Source organism: Dromiciops gliroides, chromosome 2, assembly GCF_019393635.1.
Source record: "Dromiciops gliroides isolate mDroGli1 chromosome 2, mDroGli1.pri, whole genome shotgun sequence".
In the NCBI taxonomy this organism is placed as follows: domain Eukaryota; kingdom Metazoa; phylum Chordata; class Mammalia; order Microbiotheria; family Microbiotheriidae; genus Dromiciops; species Dromiciops gliroides.
This window is the reverse complement of record NC_057862.1, coordinates 378,489,596-378,513,153: the sequence shown is the minus strand read 5'-3', so window position 1 is coordinate 378,513,153 and position 23,558 is coordinate 378,489,596. Positions and strand designations below refer to the sequence as shown.

Genomic DNA, 23,558 nt, shown 5'->3' with positions numbered 1-23,558 from the left:
CAAGGTAAGGAAATATTAAGAGGGCTCCCACATGACTTTGATGAACTCAAAGCACCTTGCCCAGATGAACTCCTTTCTTGGACATTGAAAGAATTAGAAGGCAAGATTAGTAAGTCCAGTAATAGGGAGGTGATAGTCCCATTCTTGACCACATCAGTTCTTGTTGACCACATCTGGAATGAGGTGTTTAGTAATCAAAGGGCACGTTTGATTAAAAAGGCCATTGAAAAGCTAAAGAATATCACAAAGGAAGACAAGCAGGAAGGTATGAGCAATCAGCAAAGGCAATCAATACATCAACATTTTAAATATATGAAAATTTCCATACTTGTGGACCCCAAAATTTCTGCAAAAGAGTGGGGGTTGCAGCAAAAGTGTTTCCTCCTTTCTCTTCTTTGGGGCTAAGCTTGTTCTTTGTAATTTTGATATATTCACTTTCAGTTGTCTTGTAGTTGTAGTTCCTTCCATTTACATTGCTATAGTTTCATTACTATAAGTTTCGTTGTGTATATCACTTTCTTGACTCTGCTTATGTCATTCTACATCAATTCATGTAAATCTTTCCATGCTTCTCCATATACATCATATTTGTCATTTATTATAACACACAATATTCCACTGCATTCATGTTTATCCATTTCCCCAATTGATAGCAGAAAAGACCATCTTTTTGTTATCAAGCACCTCCTTGTTATGTTGCATGGCTGTGAATTAAGGAATATGATTTCTAGAAAATTAAAAATTGCAAGTAATTGAAAGATCAGTGAATGGATGTAGTACCCTAAAGTATAAAACTAAGAATCACTTGTATTCACTAATTTGTGCAAAAGTCACCATTAAGGACATGTATGGCTAACAAAATATAAAGGCAGGTCATTCTTATGACTGGCAAAACATTTGGATAGGTCTAGTGTTGTGCCAATATCATTAAAATATTAAAATATCTAAGGCAGGATTTCCAGTGACTGAATAGATTATCTGTAGAGTATTTACAGGAAGATATGGACATGATTCATATAGTCTGAGGAGGAATGGATGGACTGTGATCTACACATATGGAAGCAGGTACCCATTTGAAGGAGATCAGAGATTCATCTGAGTATCAAAATACCATTGTTGGCACAGTAGTCATGGGCTGAGAGTCAGAAAACCTCTAGACACTAAGCCTACTTAGATATGACTCTGCTACTCACTGGTTTTGTGACAGTCTTCAAGTAATGTAATCTCTTTAAAATCAAAGAATTGGACTGGATGATTTTTCCTTTTGAACTCCCCTCACCCCTATAATGCATTTATCCTTTATCCTTCCCATACATCCACCCCTTATTTGGAAAGAGAAAAAGAAAAGTCAAACCTTTGTAACCAATGTGCATAATTACGCAAAACAAAGTTCCACATTAATCATGTCCAAAAACATACGTCTTCTTCAGTGTCTTGTATCCATACCCTCTCCATCAGGACCTGAGTAGTATATATTCTTTTCAGTCTTCTGGAATAATGCTTGGTCACTGATTGATCACAGGTCTTAAGTCTTTCTATTTACAATGTTGCCATTATTGTATAAATTGTTCCTCTATTTATTTTCTCTTTACTCTTCATCTTTTTCAAATTTGACTAGACTATTTCTAAAGTCCCCTCTTGCTGTAACATTTTTGATTATTATTATTATCATTATTATTATTAATTTGGCTGATTTAGCAATAAAAATAAGCACTTTGAGGATAGGGAATGATTTTTTGTTTTTGTTTTTGTTTGTCTTATGCTTAGCAGAATGCTTTGCATATAATAAGTGATCAATAAATGTTAATTGAATTGAATTGAATTGGAACTCCATCAGGATTCTTTTCTTCCTGGATGTCTCATTAATTTGACTATTTTATGTGTGTGTGGGAGGAAGTAAGCTATCTTAATGATATAGTGGGAGTCATTTTTTCTCCTAGATTTCAGTCTCAAACCTCTGATAGATGGGAGCTAAATTGAGGAATAGTATAATGGGAAGAATTCCATCTTTCCTTCCTTTACCTCATGAAGAAGTACAAGAATTAGATTTGACAAATCTCTTAACTTCATTTATGAAAATACCTCTACCATGTAATCTTCCCCTTCACAGTTCCAATTCATTTCTGAAACCAAGAGCTTTCTTTTGAAATCTCTCTTTACCTGACATGATTATAATAGAGAATCACTTATTGTTATCTGGTTTTCTAGGAAATTTAGTCTGGTGACACCTTCTGCCTTGGTATTTTTAGCTCCCATCTGTACTTCTCAGTTTCTTTGGTGGTCTATATGCCTTTGGCTTCATAGAAAACACCAAAGGATGGCAAAAGTTCCTCCACTAACCCTTGATCTATGTTGCACAATTACAGAAGCAGTCTTATAATCAATGTAATTGAAGATCAGAGTTAATGAGGACCTCAGCGTCTGTGCAGTCCCCTGAGCAATGCTGGGCTTCAGATGTTAGATAAGGAAATGATTGGGTTGAACCGAAAATCTATTTGGCTAATTAGATGATGCATATTCCCACAAGCCAGCGGGAGAGAAAAATACATTTTAAAAATAAAGAAACATCACAGTTTTAAAGGAGAGATTTGGGCATGGATTCATCTTAGAATCACTGCTCTCTGGAGAAAGAGGTGTGAGGAGACAACAGAAAGATACATTTGGTACTGAGCCAAACAGATGAAAAGAGGGTCCAAGGAAAACATGGGGGATTCTGAAGCACAGGCAAAGAAAAATCTCGTTCTTTTTGTGAAATGAGATTGAGTTCCCAAGGTGATCCCAGGGCTTATTATTGAGTCCTTGCCATGTATTCATTTATGTAAAGAACATTTATTGAACAGTTACTAAGTGCATATCTGTGGTCAGAAAATGAAAACTGTAAGCCAACAGGTTTACCTTTTTGCCTTGGATGCCAGGAAACTTAGAAACATATTCAGAGCTGAACTGGAGTGGTTGGTTGGCTGACCTTGAATGCCTATAGATTAACTTCTCTTTCTTTTAGATTAAGAATTCTCAAACTGTGGTCTATAGACTCCTGAGTACATGGAGGTATTTAAGGGAAATCTATGAACTTGGAAGGGAAAAATTACATCTTTATTTTCACTAATCTTTAAAAGAAATCTAGCATTTCCTTCAGTTAAGAATGTAGACAACCAAAGATGGGAGAGGAGATGCTGTGACTCACACAAGCTCCTGATATACCCATCTACTCACCCCAAAGTAATGCTATAAAACAATACCCAGAGCAGCCTAACTCACATAAGAACAGAGTGCGAATATTTTCCAGACAAAGATGGCAACTGGGACACCTGCTGATTGAGTTGAGAGATTAGCTCAGCACATGGTCCAGACCCAGCCCAGGAACAGCCCATGCCTCCAGTGTCTCAGAGTCTTTAGAGCCAGTGGCTTCTTCTGAGGCTCAGCTACTGGACTGATGAGGGAGTTCATTGGTTGGGTGGGGTGAAGTGGCTGCTGTTTCTGCTGGAGTTGGGGCAAATCAACCTGGTTCTGAACCAGTGGGCCAAACTCAAGTGGTGGCAGACCAGTGGGGGATGGGTATAGGCACACCAAGCTTCTGACCATAGAGAATCAGATTTTGATCAGATATCTGCTTCTGGGTTGAGATGGGTAAGCAGAGAAAGCAGCAGAAAATAGAAAATTTCTTTGGGGGTGCAGTAGACCAGAATTTACCCTTGGAAGAAGATAACAAAGTCAAAACTCCAACATCCAAAGCTTCCAAGAAAAATATGAATTGGTCTCAGGACATAGAAGCACTCAAAAGTGACTTTGAAGAGAAAGTAGGAGACATAGAAGGAAGATATAGAGAGATGGAGAAAAGAAAGGAAAGAGAAATGAGAGTAATGCAGGAGAGTCATGAGAAAAAGAGTCAAAAGCTTGAAAAGTCAAATGGAAAAGGAGATAAAAAAGCTCTTTGAAGAAAATGATTGCCTAAGAATTAGGATTGAACAAATGGAAGGTAGTGACTTTATGAGAAACCAAGACACAGTAAAGCAAATCCAACTGAATAAAAAAGAGGGCAATATGAAATATTTCCTTGGAAAAACAAAAATAATTCCAGGAGAAATCATTTGAAAATGATTTGACTACCTGAAAACCATGAACAAAATAAGACTTTAGACATTATCTTCCAAGAAATTATCAGGGACAATTGCCCTGGTATTCTAGAAGCAGAAAATAAAATAGAAATCAAAAGAATCCACCAATCACCTCCTGAAAGAGATCCCAAAAGGAAAACTTCCAGGAATATTATAGTCAAATTCCAGAGATCCCAGGTCAAGGAGAAAATATTACAAAGAGCTAGAAAAAAAAATGAATTCAAATACTATGGAGCTAAAGTAAGGATAATGCAAGATCTAGCAGCATCTACCTTAAAGGATCAGAGTGCATGGAATATGATATTCTGGAGGGCAAAGGAACTGGGACTACAGCCAAGAATTACCTACCCAGCAAAACTGTGTATAATCTTTCAGGAGAAAAAATGGGACTTCAATGAAAAGGAGTACATTCAGGCATTTGTGATGAAAAGACCTGAACTGAATAGAAAATTTGACTTTCAAAAATAAGACCTTAGAGAAGTATAAAAAGGCAAACAGGAAAAAGAAATCATGAAGGATAATAAAAGATTAAGCTGTTTACATCACTACATGGGAAGATAATATGTCTAACCCATAAGATCTTTCTCAGTATTAGGCAGCTGAAAGGAATAAACTTAGAAGGCACAGGTGTGAATTGAGTATAAAGGGATTATAACTGGTAAGCATTTATTTTTTTTGTTTATCTTTGCTTTTTGTGGGGCAGGTAGGATGGGGTGGCTTATGTCTGTGGCCAGATAAGGACTCAGAATCTCATAGGTCCAGGGCTTGTGCTTTGTCCACTGTATCACATAGATGACCCATGATGACATCTTCAAAATTAAGTTAAGGGATAAGAGGAATGCACTGGAAGAAAGGGAGAGGGAGAGGTAAACTGGGGAACAGTAACTCACATAAAAGCAATAAGAAAAATCTTATGGAGTAGAGGGGAAGATGGGGAAGGAGCAGGGTATTGAATGAAGTTTACTCTCATCAGAATTGGCTCAAAGAGGGAATAACATAGACACTCAAGTGGGTAGAGTAATATTTTGTGCCATGAGGCAAAGTGGGAGGGGAAGGATATGGGGGTGGGGAGAGGAGAAGGAAGGAAGGGCAGATTGGGGGAGGGGGCAGTAAAAAGCAAAACACTTTTGAGGAGGGATAGCATGAAAGATAGGGTGAAGGGTGAAAGAATATAGAAAATAGAGCAAATATCAAGGGGAGGGAATAAGATGGAGGGTAATACAGTTAGCAATAGTAACTGTGAAATGATGAGCAGTATGATATCAGAAGGATGTATGAAAAATGTAAACTATCAACAGAGGAAGAACTGATGGTATCTGAATACAGATTGAAGTATATTTTGTTAGTTCCTCTTTCTAAAGGTATTTTGTCTATTTTCTTTCACAACCTGAATAATGAGAAGATGTTTTGCATAACTGCACATATATGACATACTTAATTGCTGGATTTCATAGGGAGGGTTGAGGAGGGAAGGAGGAAAAAATGTATAACACAGAGCTTTAAAAAATTGATGTGAAAAGCAATGATGAGTAGGAGGAGTTCAGAGAAACCTGGAAGGACTTACATGAATTGATGCTGACAGAGAGGAGCAGAACCAGGATAAAATTGTTCACAGTAACAGCAACATTGTGTGATGCACAATGGTTATAGACATGGCTCTTTTTAAGAATGCAATGGTCCAAAACAATTTCAAAGAACTTCATGGTAGAAAATGTTCTCAACATCCAGAAAAAATAACTGTGATTTATGAATGCAGATTGAACAATACTCTTTCTATTTTGGGGCTTTCCCCCCCTTCTTTTTTGAGGTTTCTCCCTTGTGTTCTGTTTATTCTTTCACAATATGACTAATGCAGAATAGGTTTAATTTGATTGCACATATATAACCTATATTAGATTGCTTTCTTTCTTGGGAGGAGGGAGGGAAGGGAGGGTGGGAGAAAAATTTGGAACTAAAAATCCTATGAAAACAAATGTTGAAAATTATCTTTATATGTAAGTGGAAAATAATAAAATACTAAATTACCAAAAAAGAATGTATACATACAATAATTATTTTGAAAAGGGGTCAGTATGCTTTACCAGACTGTTAATGGCGTCCATGATACCAAAAAGGTTAAAACCACCATCATTATATATGTTCTCTATTTTGGTCTCACTCCAAATATCTTAGTTAGCATACTTGAATCTTCAGGCTGCCTCATGTATTTGTGTTTGTTGGCATATAATAAAAATAGCTTACATTTGTACCACACTTTATGGTTTCAAAGTGAGTAAGTCAAGAAGCACTTATTAGGGGCCTACTATGTGCCAAGCACTGGGTTAAGTTTTGGTGGTGCTTTAAATGTATTGTTTCATTTTGCCTATATAATAACCCTGTGATATAGATACTATAAATATGATTATCCCCATATCACAGATGTGGAAATTGAAGCTCTGAGAGGTTGACTGATTTCATCAAAACCATATGGTTAATAAGTAGCAGAATAGAAGTTTGAACCCCACTTTTTTTCTAATTCTAAGAGCAATTGTATTAGTCATAAGCTCATAATACTTAAAAAATATTTGGTTCAACTCTTTCCCTTTACAAATAAGGAAAATGAGTGCTAAAGAGTTTAAGAGACTTATCTAAGACCTTTCTATTATATCATACAGGCCTATACATATTATGGTTAAGTGGGCATGTCTAACCCTGGAGAAAAGATATAAGTTGTCCTAGAAAATAGTAAGAAAACACATCCATATCATGTAATGCTCTAAGGAGTCTAGTGTTCATGTACATTTTTGTCTTCGGCATAAAGCTGTCAGTTTCTTTCTAGAGTATCTTCATCACTACTGGAAAAAGTAAAGTATCTTTCTGTCTACTCACAGGTAGCAGCTTTGTGGTGAGTGAGGGGAGTTACCTGGACATCTCCGACTGGTTAAATCCAGCCAAGCTTTCCCTTTATTACCAGATTAATGCCACATCTCCCTGGATAAGAGATTTATGTGGGCAGAGGACCACTGATGCCTGTGAACAGCTCTGTGATCAGGAAACAGGTAAGCCAACAAAAAGTGTGTCTATATCAAGATTGGAAAGGGGATGAAGAAGGAAAATCTGAAGAAATTAATTTTTGTACCACTTGTTTGCATTCCCTGTGCTTAAAGATATGTCCAAGAATGCAGATATCTGAATAGCATCTTTCATAATTCTATAATATAGTCTTTTAACTATTAATAGCCATAAGTCCAGCTGAATACTCCACTATATGATATGGATTATTCTGTTGCTTGAAAATCAATAGGTCCAAATTTCTTCTCTTGTTCTTGCTAAGGACTTACTATTTGAGGGGAAAAAACATGAAATCATAGAATATTGGTGCTGGAAAGGGATAAAGAAAAGAGAATACTAGATCCCAGAACCTAGAACTTTAGAACTAGAAGCAATCTGCTCAGAATAATGGTCTCAGGAGTTGACTGGGATGTCTGATATCATCTACCTTAGTCCATAACCTGAAAAAGAAACTAGTCTTTAATGGTCTTGACCTAATTTTATCAATATTCCACTTGAAGTATCCCTATGGATAGGGAGCCCACTGTCTCTCAACAGCACATTCCACTAATTATTAGGAAGTACACCCTTCACCATACATTAAACTGAAATGTGGTTTTTGGGTGCTTATGCCCATCAATCCTAAACTACATTAGAAGTCTTGTGTCCTTTCATTGTTCCTAGTCTAACCCTAACTATTCCTTTTTCTGCCATCTTGGGCATCATGAAAGAAGCATATCAGCATAACCCCTTTTCCCATAGTAAAAACAAAACAAAACAAACAAACAAACAAACAAACAAACAAAAAACCTCTTCAAATATTTGAAGACATATCCCTGGGCCAAACATCCCCAGCTCCTTCAAGGAAACTTTTGAGGTCACAGTCTCAAACCCACATATAATCCTTGTCTATCTCTTCTGAATGTGCTTATCAGTGTCTTTCCTAAAATAGGAGGCCTAGAACTGAACAAAATACTCTATATGTTTTCTCACTGAAATGGATTATATTTATACTATTATCACCCTTTCTCTGAAAACTGAGCTTTTCTTAAATGCAGTCTAATATTGAATTGGATTTTTTTTGATTTTGTGTTATACTTAGAATGTAGAATGTCAGAACATAGGTTATCTCACCTTAGAGCTGGAAGGAACTTTGTAAATTATTTAGTACAGACCGATCAGTTTACAGATGTGCAAACTGAGGCCTAGAAAGGGAACATTTTTTATTATGGTCATACAGTGTTAGTGTCAGAACTGAGGCTATACCCCAGGTTTTTTGACTCCCAATGTAGTGTTGTTTTCATTATTCCTACGTTATTTAAAAGGATGTCCAAGAGGAATTCCTAGATGAATAGATAATGATGCCTTAAGGTTGCTAAGCTATTAGATAAGAAAAATGCCATAGACATAGATACCTAGATTTCTCTTGCTGCTGCTCTTCAGGAGTTTCAGTTGTGTTTGACTTTCCATGACCCCATTTGTGACTTTCTTAAGAAAGATATTGAAGTAATTTTCCATGTCCTTATCTAGCTCATTTGACAGATGAAAAAAGTGAGCCAAATAGGGTTAAGTGACTTGCTTAACAATTTAAATAATTTAAAGCTAATAAGTGTCTGAAGCTAGATTTGAACTCAGAAACATGAGTCTTCTTGACTCCAGGTCCAGCATTCTATCCATTGCACCACCTAGGTGCCTGGATTTCTTTAAAAATAACCTAATAGACACAATGGAAGAGATGTGGAGTAATGGTGAAGTTAAGTTACCATTTCCAAATAATAGTTGTTGATGGATCACCTTTTAGAGATTTTTAATAAGATGGTCACAAATTCTATCCTTGGTCCTGTTCTTTTAATCTTTTGTGTTGTTGTTGTTAATGACTTGGATTAAGGCTCATAAATGACATACTATTAAATTTAGTAATAACATCGCTGTAAAGAGTAGTTAACATGTTAAGATGACAGAATTGGGGTCCAAAGAAATGTTAATTGTTAGACCACAACAATGGATCCTATCTAAGGAGATGAAATCAAATATTATAAGGCCCTATGCTTGGCTTCAAAATGTTGCCTGCTCAAATGTAGGTTATAGGACATTTGACTAGACAATAGGTAATGTTAAAATAATTTAAGTGGACTTCAAGCTCAGGAAGACCTTAAGAAAAGTAGTGTTCAGAAAGCAGGAGATGCCAGTTTTTGTCGTGTGCTGCTACTACCATAGTGCTTCATTTGGAAACTCATTGGTTTTAAAAGCCCAGATTAAGAACTCCTGGTTTAGATGCAATACTTAAGGGGTCAAATAATTTTGTTGATTTTCTTTAAAGAGTTGAAGGATTGTCATGAGGTAAAAGACCCAATTTCTGCTTGGCCATAGGACCAGAAACAGTGGGTAGAATTGCATAGAGACAACTTTCAACTCCATATAGGAAAATTTTCCTAAAAGTTAGAAATGTACAAAATAGAATTAGAAACAGCTTTCACATAGGAGGTAGTGGACTTGATATCTTCAAGTAGAGAGTGAATATGGGATGTGAGCAAAGTCCTGCTGAGAGTGGGTTTAATTTGGAAGACATCTGGGGTCCTTCCAGTCCTGAGATTCACAGAGAGCCCTCAGAATAAGATAAAATTCCAGCATGGATATCAGAATAAAGACAGGTTGGTGAAAGGGGAGAACTAGTCTTAGGGAAGCAAATATGTCCTTTTCACTTCCATGCAAACTGGTCCTTCATACATATCAAAAAGATATAACTTGTCAGAAATGGAGAGATCCATCTGTCTTTTGAATCAGGAAGATGAGCCCACTGATTATGATGCACACCTTATGGGCTGATAAACAGATAAACTTCATTTATCTGTATAAGTAGTAGAGAAAACCTCAAGGAACAGATCACCCAAAAAACATTTTATTTAGTTTACTTGGTTATGTATGTGTTACCACATACAATTAGGTTCAAATATGTGTTGGGCACTGTGCTAAGTGTTTTATACACACACAATACACACACACATACACACACATATATAATATATATATATATGTATGTATGCATGCATGCATGTATATATGTATAATCCCTATCTCAGTGGCTACCTATAATCAGTCTACAAAAGCTGAATCAGCTTCTGGATCGCTGATCCTAAAGTGTCCTTCATTGTAAAAAAAAAAAAAACAAACAACTCAGAAGAGATAACTGGAGAGTCAGATGATGCCTCACTGGTCAAAATAGTGAGTTTCTAGAAAGTCTGATTTCCTAGGAGACTTTATCTGTATATCTGTTTCTGCTATCCTGTGTTTGTCTTATGCACTGGGGCTTAAGTTGCCAAAGGCATTAAGGCACAACAAACACCAAAAAACTAGACCATGATGAGTGAGTTATATCACCCTCAGCTTTGTCCCTGTTTTCCCAGTTAGGCCTTTGCCAGGGATTATGGAACCCTAGCAGTCACAAGTCATGGAACCATTAGAGTATGATGAATTTTACAGAAGATTTCTTCTTCTTAATTATATTTGGATCAGGTAAATATTTAGATGGAAGATCAACAAAGTGCATAACTTGCATTCAAACCAGTAGCAACCAACTATATTTCCATAAATGACTTTCATTGTGTAAGTAGGAATTTTTCATGACAACTTAATAAAACCAATTTTCAATGTAGTCCCTTTCTTTTTCTTTCCCCCATATCTTCTAACTTCCCACATGAGAAACAGAATAGAATATTAATAGCTCACACATGAATAATAATGATAATTATAGTAGCTAGCCTTTATATAGCACTTTGATATTTAAAAAGTGCTTTAAAATATTTTCTTTATTCTTACAACTACCATGGAAGGTAGATGCTATTGCTATCCTCATTTTATAGATAAGCAAACGAAGGCCATCAGAGGGCATATGACTTGTCCAGGGTCACACAGCTAGTAGATATCTGAAGTAGGATTTTTATTCTTCTCTTCTTAACTAAACACTTTAAGGTAAGGCAATCAACAGCCTAGTCAAGAAACATTTATTAATCACATACTGTTTGTCAGGCATCATTTTAAGTACCAGATACACGCACACACACACACACACACACACACACACACACACACACACATATATATATATATATATAAACACACATATATGGTTGATAGATAAAAGACAATACCTGCTTTTAAGGAGCTCACAGTTTAATTGAGGAGATAAGATGCAAATATTATGTACAAAAAACAGATATATGAGATAAATTGGAGAAAATTAATAGAGAGAAGGCACTAACATTAAGGGGGATCAAGCAATGCTTCTTGTAGAAGGTGGTGTTTTAGCTGGGACTTAAAGGGAAAACAGGAGGCTGAGATGAAGAGGGAGAGAATTCTAGGCATGGAGGACAAACAATATAAATACAAAGTCAGGAATGGAGAGTCTTATGTAGGGAACATCAATGTGGCCAGTGTCATTGTTTCACAAATTATACGGGGGCTAGGTGGCACAGTGGATAAAGCACTGGCCCTGGATTCAGGAGGACCTGAGTTCACATCCGGCCTCAGACACTTGATACTCGACATTTACTAGCTGTGTGACCCTGGGCAAGCCACTTAACCCTCATTGTTCTGCAAAAAAAAATTATATGGGGGTGGGTTTAGGAGTAAGATATAAGAAGACTGGAAATATAGAAGGGGACCAAGTTATAAAACATGATTTTATATTTGATCCTGGAAATAATAAGGAGAAACTGTGGTTTGCTGAGTAGAGGTGACATGGTTAGACCTGCATTTTAAGAAGATCTCTTTACCAGCTGAGTGGAAAATACAATGGAGTGAAGAAACACTTGTGGTGAGGATACCAGGATGTCTCAGTAGTCCAGATGTGAGGTGGTGATGGCCTGTACCATGGCAGTAGCTCTGTTTCAGGGGAGAAGGAGGAATATATAAAAGACTCTGCAAAGGTAAAACTTAAAGGACTTGAAATATGGGCATGAAAGAGAGTGAAGAATAGAGGATGACATCTATGTTTCAAGTCTGGAAGATTAAAAGAATGATTGTACCCTTCAAAGTAATAGAGAAGTTCAGAAGAAAGAGTTTGGGGAAAAATTTAGTCTTGGACATGTTGAATTTAAGGTGGCTATGGGAGATCCAGTTTGAGATGTCCAACGGGCAGGTGGATATATGATACCAGTAGTTGGGTTAGAAGTTAGCAAGGAATAAGTAAATCTGAGAATCATCTGTATAGAGATTGTAATTTAATCCATGGAAGCTAATGGGTTGCCATGATGAACAATTTTGAGTCTGGAGTTAGGAAGACCTGAGTTCAAATATAGTCAATAGACTCTTCTTAGCTGTATGACTTTAGGCAAGTCATTTAATCTCTATTGTTCTATTTCCTTGAATATAAAATGAGGATAATAACAGCACCTACCTTGTAAGGTTATAGTAAGGATCAAACAAAATAATATTTATGAAGCTCTTGACACAGTGCCTGGCATATAGAAGGTAATATATACTTACTTTCTTCCCTTCCCCTATTTCCCTTCCTTTCCCTTCTCTTCTTTTCCCTTCCTTTGAGATAACCAAGCAAAATAATAGGAAGAGAAAGGAGAAAAGCATTCAGAATAGAGCCTTGGATACACCCATTGTTAGTGCCCTGGATGAGACTCAGCAAAGGAGATTGAGAAAGAGTAGTGTGCTGCATAAGAGAAGAACCAGGATACATAAGTGTCCTGGAGACCCATGGCTAGGGAAAAGAAACTATCAAGGAGAAGAGCAATTGACAGTATAAAAGGCTTCAGAGGTCAAGAAGGATGAGACTTGAGAAAAGCCATTAGATTTCACAATTAAGAGATCATTGATAACTTTGGATAGAATGATTTCAGCTGAATGATGAGGTCTGATGTCAGACTTCAGAGAGATAAGAAATTAATGAGAGAAAAAGAAGTGTGCCTATATCCTTTGACCCAGGAATACCACTACTAGGTCTATTTCCAAAGATGATTAAGGAAAAAGGAAAAGAACCTATATGTTCTAAAAATTTATAGCATCTCTCTTTGTGGTGGCAAAGAGCTGGAAATTGTGGGGATGCCTATCAATTGGGAATGGCTGAACAAGTTATAATTGTGATGGAATACTAATGTGCTATAAGAAATGATAATCTCAATGGTCTTAGAAAAAATATTGATAACCTTGAACAAAATAATGAAAAATAAAATGGGCAGAACCAAGAGAATAATGTATACAGTAATAACAATATTGTTTTAAGAACAACTTTAAGGGACTAAGACATTTTGAGTATTATAAATACCCAAACTAGCTACAAAGGACATATGAAGGAAGATGCTATCTGTATCCAGAGAAAGAACTGATAAATAAGTATATAGAATGATTTTATGTACATGTATATGCATATATATATATATATTTGTGTCCAATGGTAGACATTTCTAGGATGGGGAGGAAAAAATCATTTACATGATAACTTTATTATATATTTTTGAAATAGCGAGTTATACAAAATACATTTGCAGTTTCACGTGCAATCATTTTCTATTCTACAATATTAAGGAAAATCTTGTTTTAATCTATAAATTAAGAATAAAATCAATATTTTTAAAAAAAGAAGCAGAAACACTGATTGTATGTAGATGGTCTTCTCAAGGAGTTTAGCCATAAAAGGAAGGAAAGGTATGGAATGACAGCTAAAGGGAAGGGATAGGCCAGGTGAAGGGTTTTTGAGGATTGGAGAAACAAGCATGTTGCTAGATTGTAGAGAAGCAGAGAGTATAGATAGACAGGAAGAGATTGAAGAAAAGATTAGGGATGATAGAGGGGCCAATCTGCTGGAAAAGAGGATATGGAATGAGATCACTCATGCATGTAGAGGGCCTTGGCAAGAAAAAGACATCTCTTCATGCTAGATAGGATTGAAGGAAGAGATAGTGGCAGAAGGTATCTGAATAATGTGAAAGGATGAAGAGAGAGAAGGTAAGTGGCAAATGGTTTCAATTTTTTCAGCAATATATGAGAGAAAATTCTCACCTGAGAGGAGTTATGGGAGACTTGAGGTGTGAAAAGGATTAGAAATGCCTCTGTTGTGAGTGGAAAATCTAATCAATTAAAGAATTGTAAAACTATTTTCTTTCCATATTGCAGACACAACTGAGATTAGGTAACAAAAATTTATAGTGGATCCAGTCAGCAAAGTTTCATGATTGTTTTCATCTTTGTCTGGCACCTCCTGGATAAGAGTAAAACAGATGGTGGAAACAATCCAAAGCTGAGACTTAGAAGGGCAAGATCAGTAATAAGATAAAGGGGCAAGAGAAGCTGATAGTATGGATTTGAACTGATTCACTATGGATTAAAATGCAGAAGGGAGGAGGGTGCAGCCAATGCATGGGGTGATGGCCTGGGAGAGAACTGAAGGGCCAAGGGATTGGTGGTCAGAGTGAGCATGTAGAACAGGGTTTGGGGTTGCAAGAGAGAGGGAGAGGTATAATGGTAATAGATTATAATCAGATAAGGAAATTTTAGGTCATGAATATGTAAGTGGAATATTTGTATCTTATCATAAAATCAATGATATATAATATAGACTTCTCTGTAGCTGAGGAAGCATGATGAATTAGATCACGGGACATGATGAGTAAGTTGAAGAACTTACTAATGGGAGGTTAGGATGTTTGAGGGAGTATCGATATGCATATGAAAGTTCCCTGCTGTGAAGGCAGGAACTGAGGAAGAGAGAGAGAGAGAGAGAGACTATGAGTCAGACACTGGATTTATGGAAGAAAGAGTGTCCTAGAGAATAATAGACAAGAACTATAAGAATTTAATTGGACATTACTTAAGGATTGGGTTAACCTCAAAGAAGAAGAGGTTATTGAGGGATTATAGTAGAAGGAGAGCCCAGAAGTAACAATGGAGAGCAAAAAACCCAATGTTTTCAATTATCTGACATCAAACAGTGAATAGATATGGGGAATGGGAATGAGTAGAAAGTATAGCCAGTGCTGGAAAGGAAGGTCATAGAGGTAGTGGCATCGGAAGGCAGCCAGGTCTCAGTGAAAGCCAGAAGATGAAAGGAATGAGAAAGAAAAAAAGGTTTAAGATGAAAGTAAGTGGGGCCACTAGGTGGCGCAGTGGATAGAGCACCGGCCCTGGAGTCAGGAGGACCTGAGTTCAAATCCGGCATCAGACACTTAACACTAGCTGTGTGACCCTGGGCAAGTCACTTAACCCCAATTGCCTCACACACACACAAAAAAAGATGAAAGTGTGTTACCCATGAATGAGGTGTTTCAGAAAGCACAGTGAGTAGGTAGTTTTAGAGAGGGTTGGGGATAAGGATGTAGGCAGTGGAGGATGGAGAACAGGATTTGAATAATTACAGAAGGGTTCAGAATCCCTGAGCTGAAAAGGGCATGATGACCAGGTGAAAATTTGTTTATCATTGAGGAATGAGCTCAGATATGTTACATGACGTTTTCCTTATAATATCCCCAAAAGCTCAGTAAATAGTATAAGAATTATCTCCATTTACAGATTAGGAAATTAAGGTTCGGACAGGTTAAATGACATATAAAAGATAATAAATGACAGCCCCAGTTGCTTGTGTTCTCACTGAATTTGCTTCCTTTGATTCTTATATAATGTTTATATATATACATATATACATATATGTAAGTATGTATGTATATATAATACCCCTTAACTGAATGTTTATTCCATAATAGCAGAAACAATTTCATTTTTAAATCTATATTCTTAATTCTTGAATCAGCATAGGTACTTTATAAATATCCAAAGAAAGAAGGTAACAAAGAATGGAGTTGGAATTCAAATCTAGTACAAGTGTCCTAACCCTAATTTTGTACCCTTTAAAATGTATTTCATTTTGGCTCAACAAACATTTTTTTAATTAAATGCCAAAACAGCTTGTCCAAGTACATTTAAATTTTTTTCAGTTATTAAGTTTTTCTTTTCCTGCCTCCTCCCAACCTCTGCCCATTGAAGTAGAAAACAAGGTTGGGTGGAAACTCTTGCAACAGATACACAGTCAAAAAACAAACATATATATTGGGCATGCCCAAAAGTGTGTGTCTGATTGTATATATTTGTCCATTATCTTTCAGTTAGTTTATGAGTAACATCCTTCATCACCCATCCTCTTGAATCACAGTTGATTATTGTATTAATCAAAACTTTTGTCTTTCAAAATTGTTTTTCAAGGTTGATAAAATTTTTCTCACTTTGTTTTATATTTGTTTATATTATGCTTCCCAAATTTCTCTTAAACTACTTCTATCTTCAGTTCTAAGAATACAATAATACCTCATTACATTCATATAACAGAATTAGTCCAGCCATTCCCCAACTGATGGGTACCCACATTAGTTTCCAGTTCTTTGCTAAAAGGAAGGGAAAGGAAGGGGAAGAGGAAGGGGAAGAGGAAAGGGAAGAGGAAGGGGAAGAGGAAAGGGAAGAGGGAAGGGAAGGGAAGGGAAGGGAAGGGAAGGGAAGGGAAGGGAAGGGAAGGGAAGGGAAGGGAAGGGAAGGGAAGGGAAGGGAAGGGAAGGGAAGGGAAGGGAAGGGAAGGGAAGGGAAGGGAAGGGAAGGGAAGGGAAGGGAAGGGAAGGGAAGGGAAGGGAAGGGAAGGGAAGGGAAGGGAAGGGAAGGGAAGGGAAGGGAAGGGAAGGGAAGGGAAGGGAAGGGAAGGGAAGGGAAGGGAAGGGAAGGGAAGGGAAGGGAAGGGAAGGGAAGGGAAGGGAAGGAAAAAGACCTACTGCATATATTTTTATGCATAGGTTCTTTTCCTTTTTAATTCACCCCTAAGTGCATTTCCTGAAAATAGTTGAGCAAAATTAGGGTGTTTGCAATGGAAAGCACATCACTTTCTACTTCAGTTGTTTTCTGACTGTTAACAGAAACAATATCAGCTTTAAATTTAATACTGTGGTACCAGCATCATACATTATATTTTATCAGAGTTTTTGTTGCCATTCCATGCTTACTTTATTTACACTCTAATAACCCATATTTTAACACTACTTTCTTCCCTCTATGTAACCCCATAACATTTCCCCTATTTCTCTTGTTTTCATATTTATCATTCCTTACCAAATGGTAATATTCCATTACATTCATGTATCACAGCTTGTTCCACCATTTCCCAATCCCTGCCATCTAGATTGTTTCCAGCTTTTTGTTTTTATAAATAATGTGCAATTCACTGCCCTTTTTACTACACTCATTTCCTCGAAATTCATTTTTTCCCTTGAAAAAGACCAGGGACAGAAATCCTTTCTATGGGTAACATCAGGTCAGAGACAGGACTAAGAGGCAGCAAGAGACAGGACTAAAAGGCTGCAGTCCACTGGTTAGTAAGCTAAGATGGATAGGGGAACATGGGAAATTAAATTCTTTCAAGAGGCAAAATGGGACTGTTAAAATCCTTCCCCATCTGACTCTGACTTCTTTTTCCAGGTTGCTTTGACTTTATTCTTTTTGTCTCATATGCTACATTTCAGCCAAACTGATCTGCTTAATGCTCTACATGTATGACATTGGGTTTCCCTCTCCTGAACCTTTGTACAGACTATGTCCTATGTATGCAATTCTTTCCCTCTTCATCTCCACCTCAAAAGATTCCTGTTGTTCTTCCAAGTTCAGCTCAGTTCCTAACTTCTGATCACCCCCAGTTGTTAGTAAACACCCCTGAAATTGCTTTATATGTACGTTACAGGTGATTTATGTTTATTTAAGACATATATGTAGTTATTTCTTCCTCTTATAGAATATCAACTGCATGAGGACAGAAACTATTTCAGTTTTGTATTGGTATTTTTGTTGTGTGACTCATAGTATCTACTTTATAAATTCTGAATGAACAAAAAGAACTAAAAAGAAACTTGGATTCATCTAAGTGCCAACTGCAACAGTATGCTTTTGTGGAAAAGATGTGCCCTACTTTGATGGAGTAATAAGACAAAAAGTGAATCCTGACCATGACACTTACTAAATGTGAGACTTTGGAGGAATCAATTCACCTCTCTGAGTTTCATTTTCATCATATAACAATACGTGAACTCCCTGTTCTGTTCAGTTGATATAGAGAAGATTGTAAGCATAGAAATATAGAAAAATTAGTTATTATTATGTTGGACTCAGTGGCATGAGGTAACAGGGTAGAAGACAGGGCCAGTGACAAATTCAAGATTAAGGTCCCTACTTCTGTAACATCTGAATCTTCTTTGCTTTTGTTGAAGGTGTATTGAAAGACTCGAGATTAGTCAAACTGTCCCCTCAGCCCCAACTTCAATTGTTGAGCCCATTGGTTAGGTGGAGTAGATGGTGACTGGGATGATATGGAGCCATTAAGTTAATCTGTTGGCAATCTTCTGCCTCAGCTTTCCTGGAATTTGCTGTCAAATAAGAAGAATTATTTCTCCTAAGTGATAGTGGATCCAGAAATGGGGGTTGTATTTAAATACGTATTATATGGGGTGGGGGTGGGGGACATCGGGAAAGTTAGCAATGACTTTATATATGATAAGTATCACAAGGTTCCTTGGAATAGTGCCAATGCCTTGGCTGCTTCCTTGGAGCCTTATGCCAGAATTGTCAGAAATAACAATAGGTAATGAGAAGGAGACCAAGCATCCAAGAACAAGGATAAAGAGGGGCAATTGAAGATGTGGAAGTATCACAGGGACCATAAATATGCTTCTATTGCTTTACTTCCAAAACAATGCTACATCGTTCTCCAGATATCCCTGAGCATTAATCTCTTCATTTTCTACAAATAGTAAAGAAACATTATTCTTGTGTAGGTCACTGAGGTAGGGATTTCAAAGAATATATGAGAGATCTAGTCTTGATCCTTAAGGACTTTGTAGATCAGAAACAGAGATATGTGATGCTTTCAAAATATCACGTACCTTTGCTACTTTGAAAGACCCAGTATTTTCTTCTTGTGCATACCCCTTTTTCCAACATGCATCACATTGCTTGTAAGATTCTTGTTAGATTAGAAGTTTGGACAGTGATGGTATCAGAGAGCTTTTCAAAGTATCAGTAGGGAACAAGGAAGAAAACAGGTCCTTCTCTTACACACTGTTTTGGGAGTCATGAGGAGTAGGATCAAACTACACCAGAAATAATAATCCAGGATGGAGTATCTTCTGGGAAAATTTTTTAAAAAACAGATTTTTGTGAAGCTAAAATATGAAAATAACATAAAATGAAGCTATCTATCAGGAAACAAAATCTGTTAATAATGGAGCAGGGACTAGAGAACACAATGGAAAGGGAGAATGAGGAGAAAATGGACAGAATAAGAGTAATAACTAGGGTAGGTAGGGATAAGAATGGGGAAGAGGTAAATGGATGAAGGATTTTTTAGGTTTAACAGCCACTCTAAATTACCAATATGAAAGGGGAAAAGAAAGAAATTTGTTGGCTGCAAGATAAAGATCCAATTGATGGGGCCTCCTACCCAGGGTCTGGTGATGACTCAACATGGTGTCTGTAGAAAGGCTGTGGTTTCTATTTCTTTTGCTTTTCACTCTACATACTGGGGAACAAGAAGTAGACAGCAGAGGGAATGTGACAAGGATTTCTAGTGGCCATACATACCTAGATGTGTAAAGACCTAGTGTTTGGGTCCCTTGCACTAAGTAGAACTCATGTTCACAACAAACTCTTTAGCTTCATCCTAAGATGGCAGGGATTGAAACATATTCAGATAGCATCCTGTCCATAGAGCATGTCCATGGAGCTCTAGTAATTGAGTTCCTTGGAATTAATAGTCTCTAAGACTTTTGGTGCATTAGTCTTAGGATCTTGGTGCATGATAACGCCTTTTGTTAGAGGCCATCTACTCACCTTTGCCATGACCTAGGGTTAAGACCCACGTGAAGACTTCAAGACCAAATCTAGATTAAAATCATATGCAGTTCTTTAACCTCTACTTAAAATGGTGTTGAAGGAAGCATACATATAAGATAATTCTCATGGCACATAAGGGATAGAGTAAGCAAACTTTTCTACAACTGTCTGCTAGATATCTCTTCCTGAGTGTCCCAAAGATATCTCAAACTTAACATATCCAAAATAAGATTCTTTCTCTTCTCTTGAAAATACATTCCCCCTTTTAAGTCTCCCTCAATTTTGTCAATGACATCACTATTCTTCTACTCCAAGGCTCTTATTTTTGTTGCATTTTGAACTCTTTTGGCAATATTGTGAAATCTGTGAACTCCTTACCAGAACATTATTTTAAAATGAGTAAAAAAGAATTCAAGTGATTGCAAGGGAATCCAAATGTATTTAAAGAGTTCTGAAATATTTTTTGAAAAGCCACAAGTTCACAGACCTCAGGTAAGGACCCATCATTCTACATGGCTAATGAGTAAATATGCTTTCCATAATTTCACATATATAATGAGTGTCATATTTCTTGCTTTCTCAAAAGGGGAAGGGTGAAGATAGGAAGACATGTGGAACTGAAAATTAAAATAAAATTTTTAAAAGACTCCTTATTCTGGTCACACTGGCTCCAACATAGGAGTCAATTTTAACTATTATCTCTACCTTTCACCCTCCCATTAAAAAAATCATTCAAATACTAATTCCATTCAATTTTACCTCTGCAAAATCTCTTACATCCATCCCTTCTTTTCATTCACCTGAACTATAGCAATGGCTTTCTAATTGGTTCCCTTGCCTACATTCTCTTTCCAATCTGTCCTCCAATTAGCCAATCAACAAGCATGTAATAAGAGCTTTCTGTGTGACAGACACTGTGCTAAGCACTGACAAACTTAGTCAGTGCTTAGCACATATATGTGATATATACACACATATATATGTGTGTACCCATGTACACACATGTGCCATTCATGCATATGTATGTATGTATAATAAGCATATTCATAATATATACAAAATGAAGACAAGATAGTTTGTAGAGGGAGCATACTAATAATTAAAGGGATGGTATCAGGAATTAGAGGGCAGCTAGGTGGCACAGTGATAGACTGCCAGACCTGCATTCAGGAAGACTGGGGTTTAAATTTGGCCTCAGACATTTACTAGCTATGTGACCCCTGGGTACACCATTTAACCCTGCTTGCCTCAGTTTCCTCGCATGTAAAATGAGTTCAAGAAGGAAATGACAAACCATTCCAGTATCTTTGCCAAGAAAACCTCAAATGAGGTCACAAAGAGTCAGACACAATTGAAATAACTGAACAGTAAAATCAGGAGTTAAAAGCCAGTCCAAATATCTAATAGAGAATTGTACAGATAACAGCTTGAAAATTATTCCACTATTAAACCTGTATTATTATCCTGTGATACTTAAGTAACTAAGCATATGGTTTGATTTCTCATCTCATCTCTTATAACTTTACCCAAATCTATTCTTCCTCCCAGTCGCCAAATTGATATTTCTAAAATTCAGTTCTGACGATGCCACTCCTCTTGCTTATGGAACCTCTGTGGCTCCCTATTGCAGCTAGGATAAGGTACAGATTCCTCTGGCATTTAAAGTCCTTCATAATTAAACAATCAATTCTAATTTATCTTTCTAGATTGATCATATATTACAACAACTTCTCCCCTGCCTGCCTTTCCCCAACATACATACATTACATTTAAGCAAAATGAACTTACTATTACTTGTACGTGATACTCCATGGCAAAAGGGAGGCTTTTCCTTAGCCTCCTAATTGTTAGGGCTTTTTCTAACATTTGAAGACATTTTGAATTGTACTATGTGTATGTATCACACACATACACATAAACACACACACACACACATACAGAAATATACAAACACAGCTGTGTATTTGTTATTTTTCTCCAGGGCAGGGATTATTTTGTTTTGGTCTTTGCATCACCAGTGCCTAACACAATGTTTGGGACATGATAAACATTCAGTGAATGTTGAACTTTAATTAAATTGAAGGCATGGAGACAAAAAAAAAAGGGCAGGACAAGAGCAAGGCTGCAGAAGTGGTCCATTTTGGACACAAAGTAGAATACACAAGGAGGAATTATATGAAATGCATCTTAACAAGCAAATTCGATCCAAAATATTGAGGACCTTGAATGTAAATACATGAAATTTTATGAACTAGGCAAGAGGAACTTATAATATTTGTAGGTAGAGAAAAGAAATGTAAGAGGAATGAAGAAGGAAGATGCTTATTTGTGAAGCATTAAAAAAGGACGCATTGTAAGTGGGAGAGGTTAAAGTGAAGAACATCTCATTGGAAGATATTCCATCAGTTAGAACAGAAGCTAATGAAGACATAAACAGGAATTGTCTCACAGAGAGGATGGAGAGAGTAGATTCTGGAAATCTTGTGGTAGCACAATTTATTGGATTGGGGTGGACAAGCAATTCTCAACCCAAAGGAATGTTTATTAAAGGTAGAATTTTAGCCTTTATGGCAGGTGAGTAGAGCAATATTCTGTCACAACAAGAAGAGGAGTATATTCACAGCAAGCTGGCAGTAATACCATTCAGGTGTTTGGAACTTGTCCTGGTGCCAGAGACCATAGCTTTGGCTTGGAAAGGTTTACTGTCTAGAATGACTGGGGTCACTATTTACTACAACACTGTCCATTGCTGTCTACCTATCTGTGGCCTGTAGAGCTGGCCAGAGGCAACTTTTGTTTTAAATTGCTTGATTAAGGGCTTCCTATTACAGAGGGCTTGCCATGAGGAGATTTGTGTTTGTTTGCTTGTTTTTATATGAGGAGGTTTTTGTTTGTTTGTTTTCTGGGAGGAGTTTTTGGGCTTTTGGTACTTTCAGTGTTTAATTTCCTCTTAATTGAAACTTCATCAGGCTGTGATTCCCGGGGGGGGGGGGGTGAATTTCACACTGTGCCATTTGCCAATCTCTCTCTTGCTCATCCTCACTCTGAGCACTGCACACATCTGAGGAGCTCTACACTGTACCCCAGGAAATTGTGGGCTCCTGAGTAAATCTGGGAAGGCTTGGCATTTCCTATGCTAATGGCCTGCTACAAATTACTTAGTGGAGGAGGACACAAAGAAAGGCTAGAATACTCACAGGCAATGGATTCTGCAGGCTGTTTTGACACGCATAGCTTAATTTTAATGATTCACAATCATTCTCTATCATATACCAGTAAATGTACTGTAAAATGTTTTGTAAAAGTAATGGAGTCTTTGTAATGCCAGCCCTTGCCACTCTGCTATTCAATCACTGGTGGAAAGTGGGGACAAGCTGGTAGAGGGTATGTGTGTGTGTGTGTGTATTTATTTGTGTATGCAAGGGAGAGATGATGACAGACTGAGACAGAAACACAAAGGGACAAAAAGACTGATAGTATGAAAGAAAGGAGGGAGACAGGAAAGAGAGAAAAATAAAGGATAGACAAAGATGATAATGGTGATAGAAAAAGAGG

At 37.0% G+C, this 23,558-nt stretch overlaps 1 protein-coding gene across 4 annotated transcripts in view; it reads left to right on the top strand.

Annotated features, from left to right (window-relative positions):
* ASTN2 (astrotactin 2) overlaps positions 1 to 23,558 on the top strand; it is a 1,144,107-nt gene that overhangs the window by 434,617 nt on the left and 685,932 nt on the right. For all 4 annotated transcript variants that reach the window (XM_043982377.1, XM_043982378.1, XM_043982376.1 and 1 more), the window contains one exon: positions 6,986 to 7,153. In XM_043982377.1, the coding sequence (XP_043838312.1) occupies positions 6,986 to 7,153 (168 nt within the window). The remainder of the gene's footprint in view (positions 1 to 6,985; positions 7,154 to 23,558) is intronic.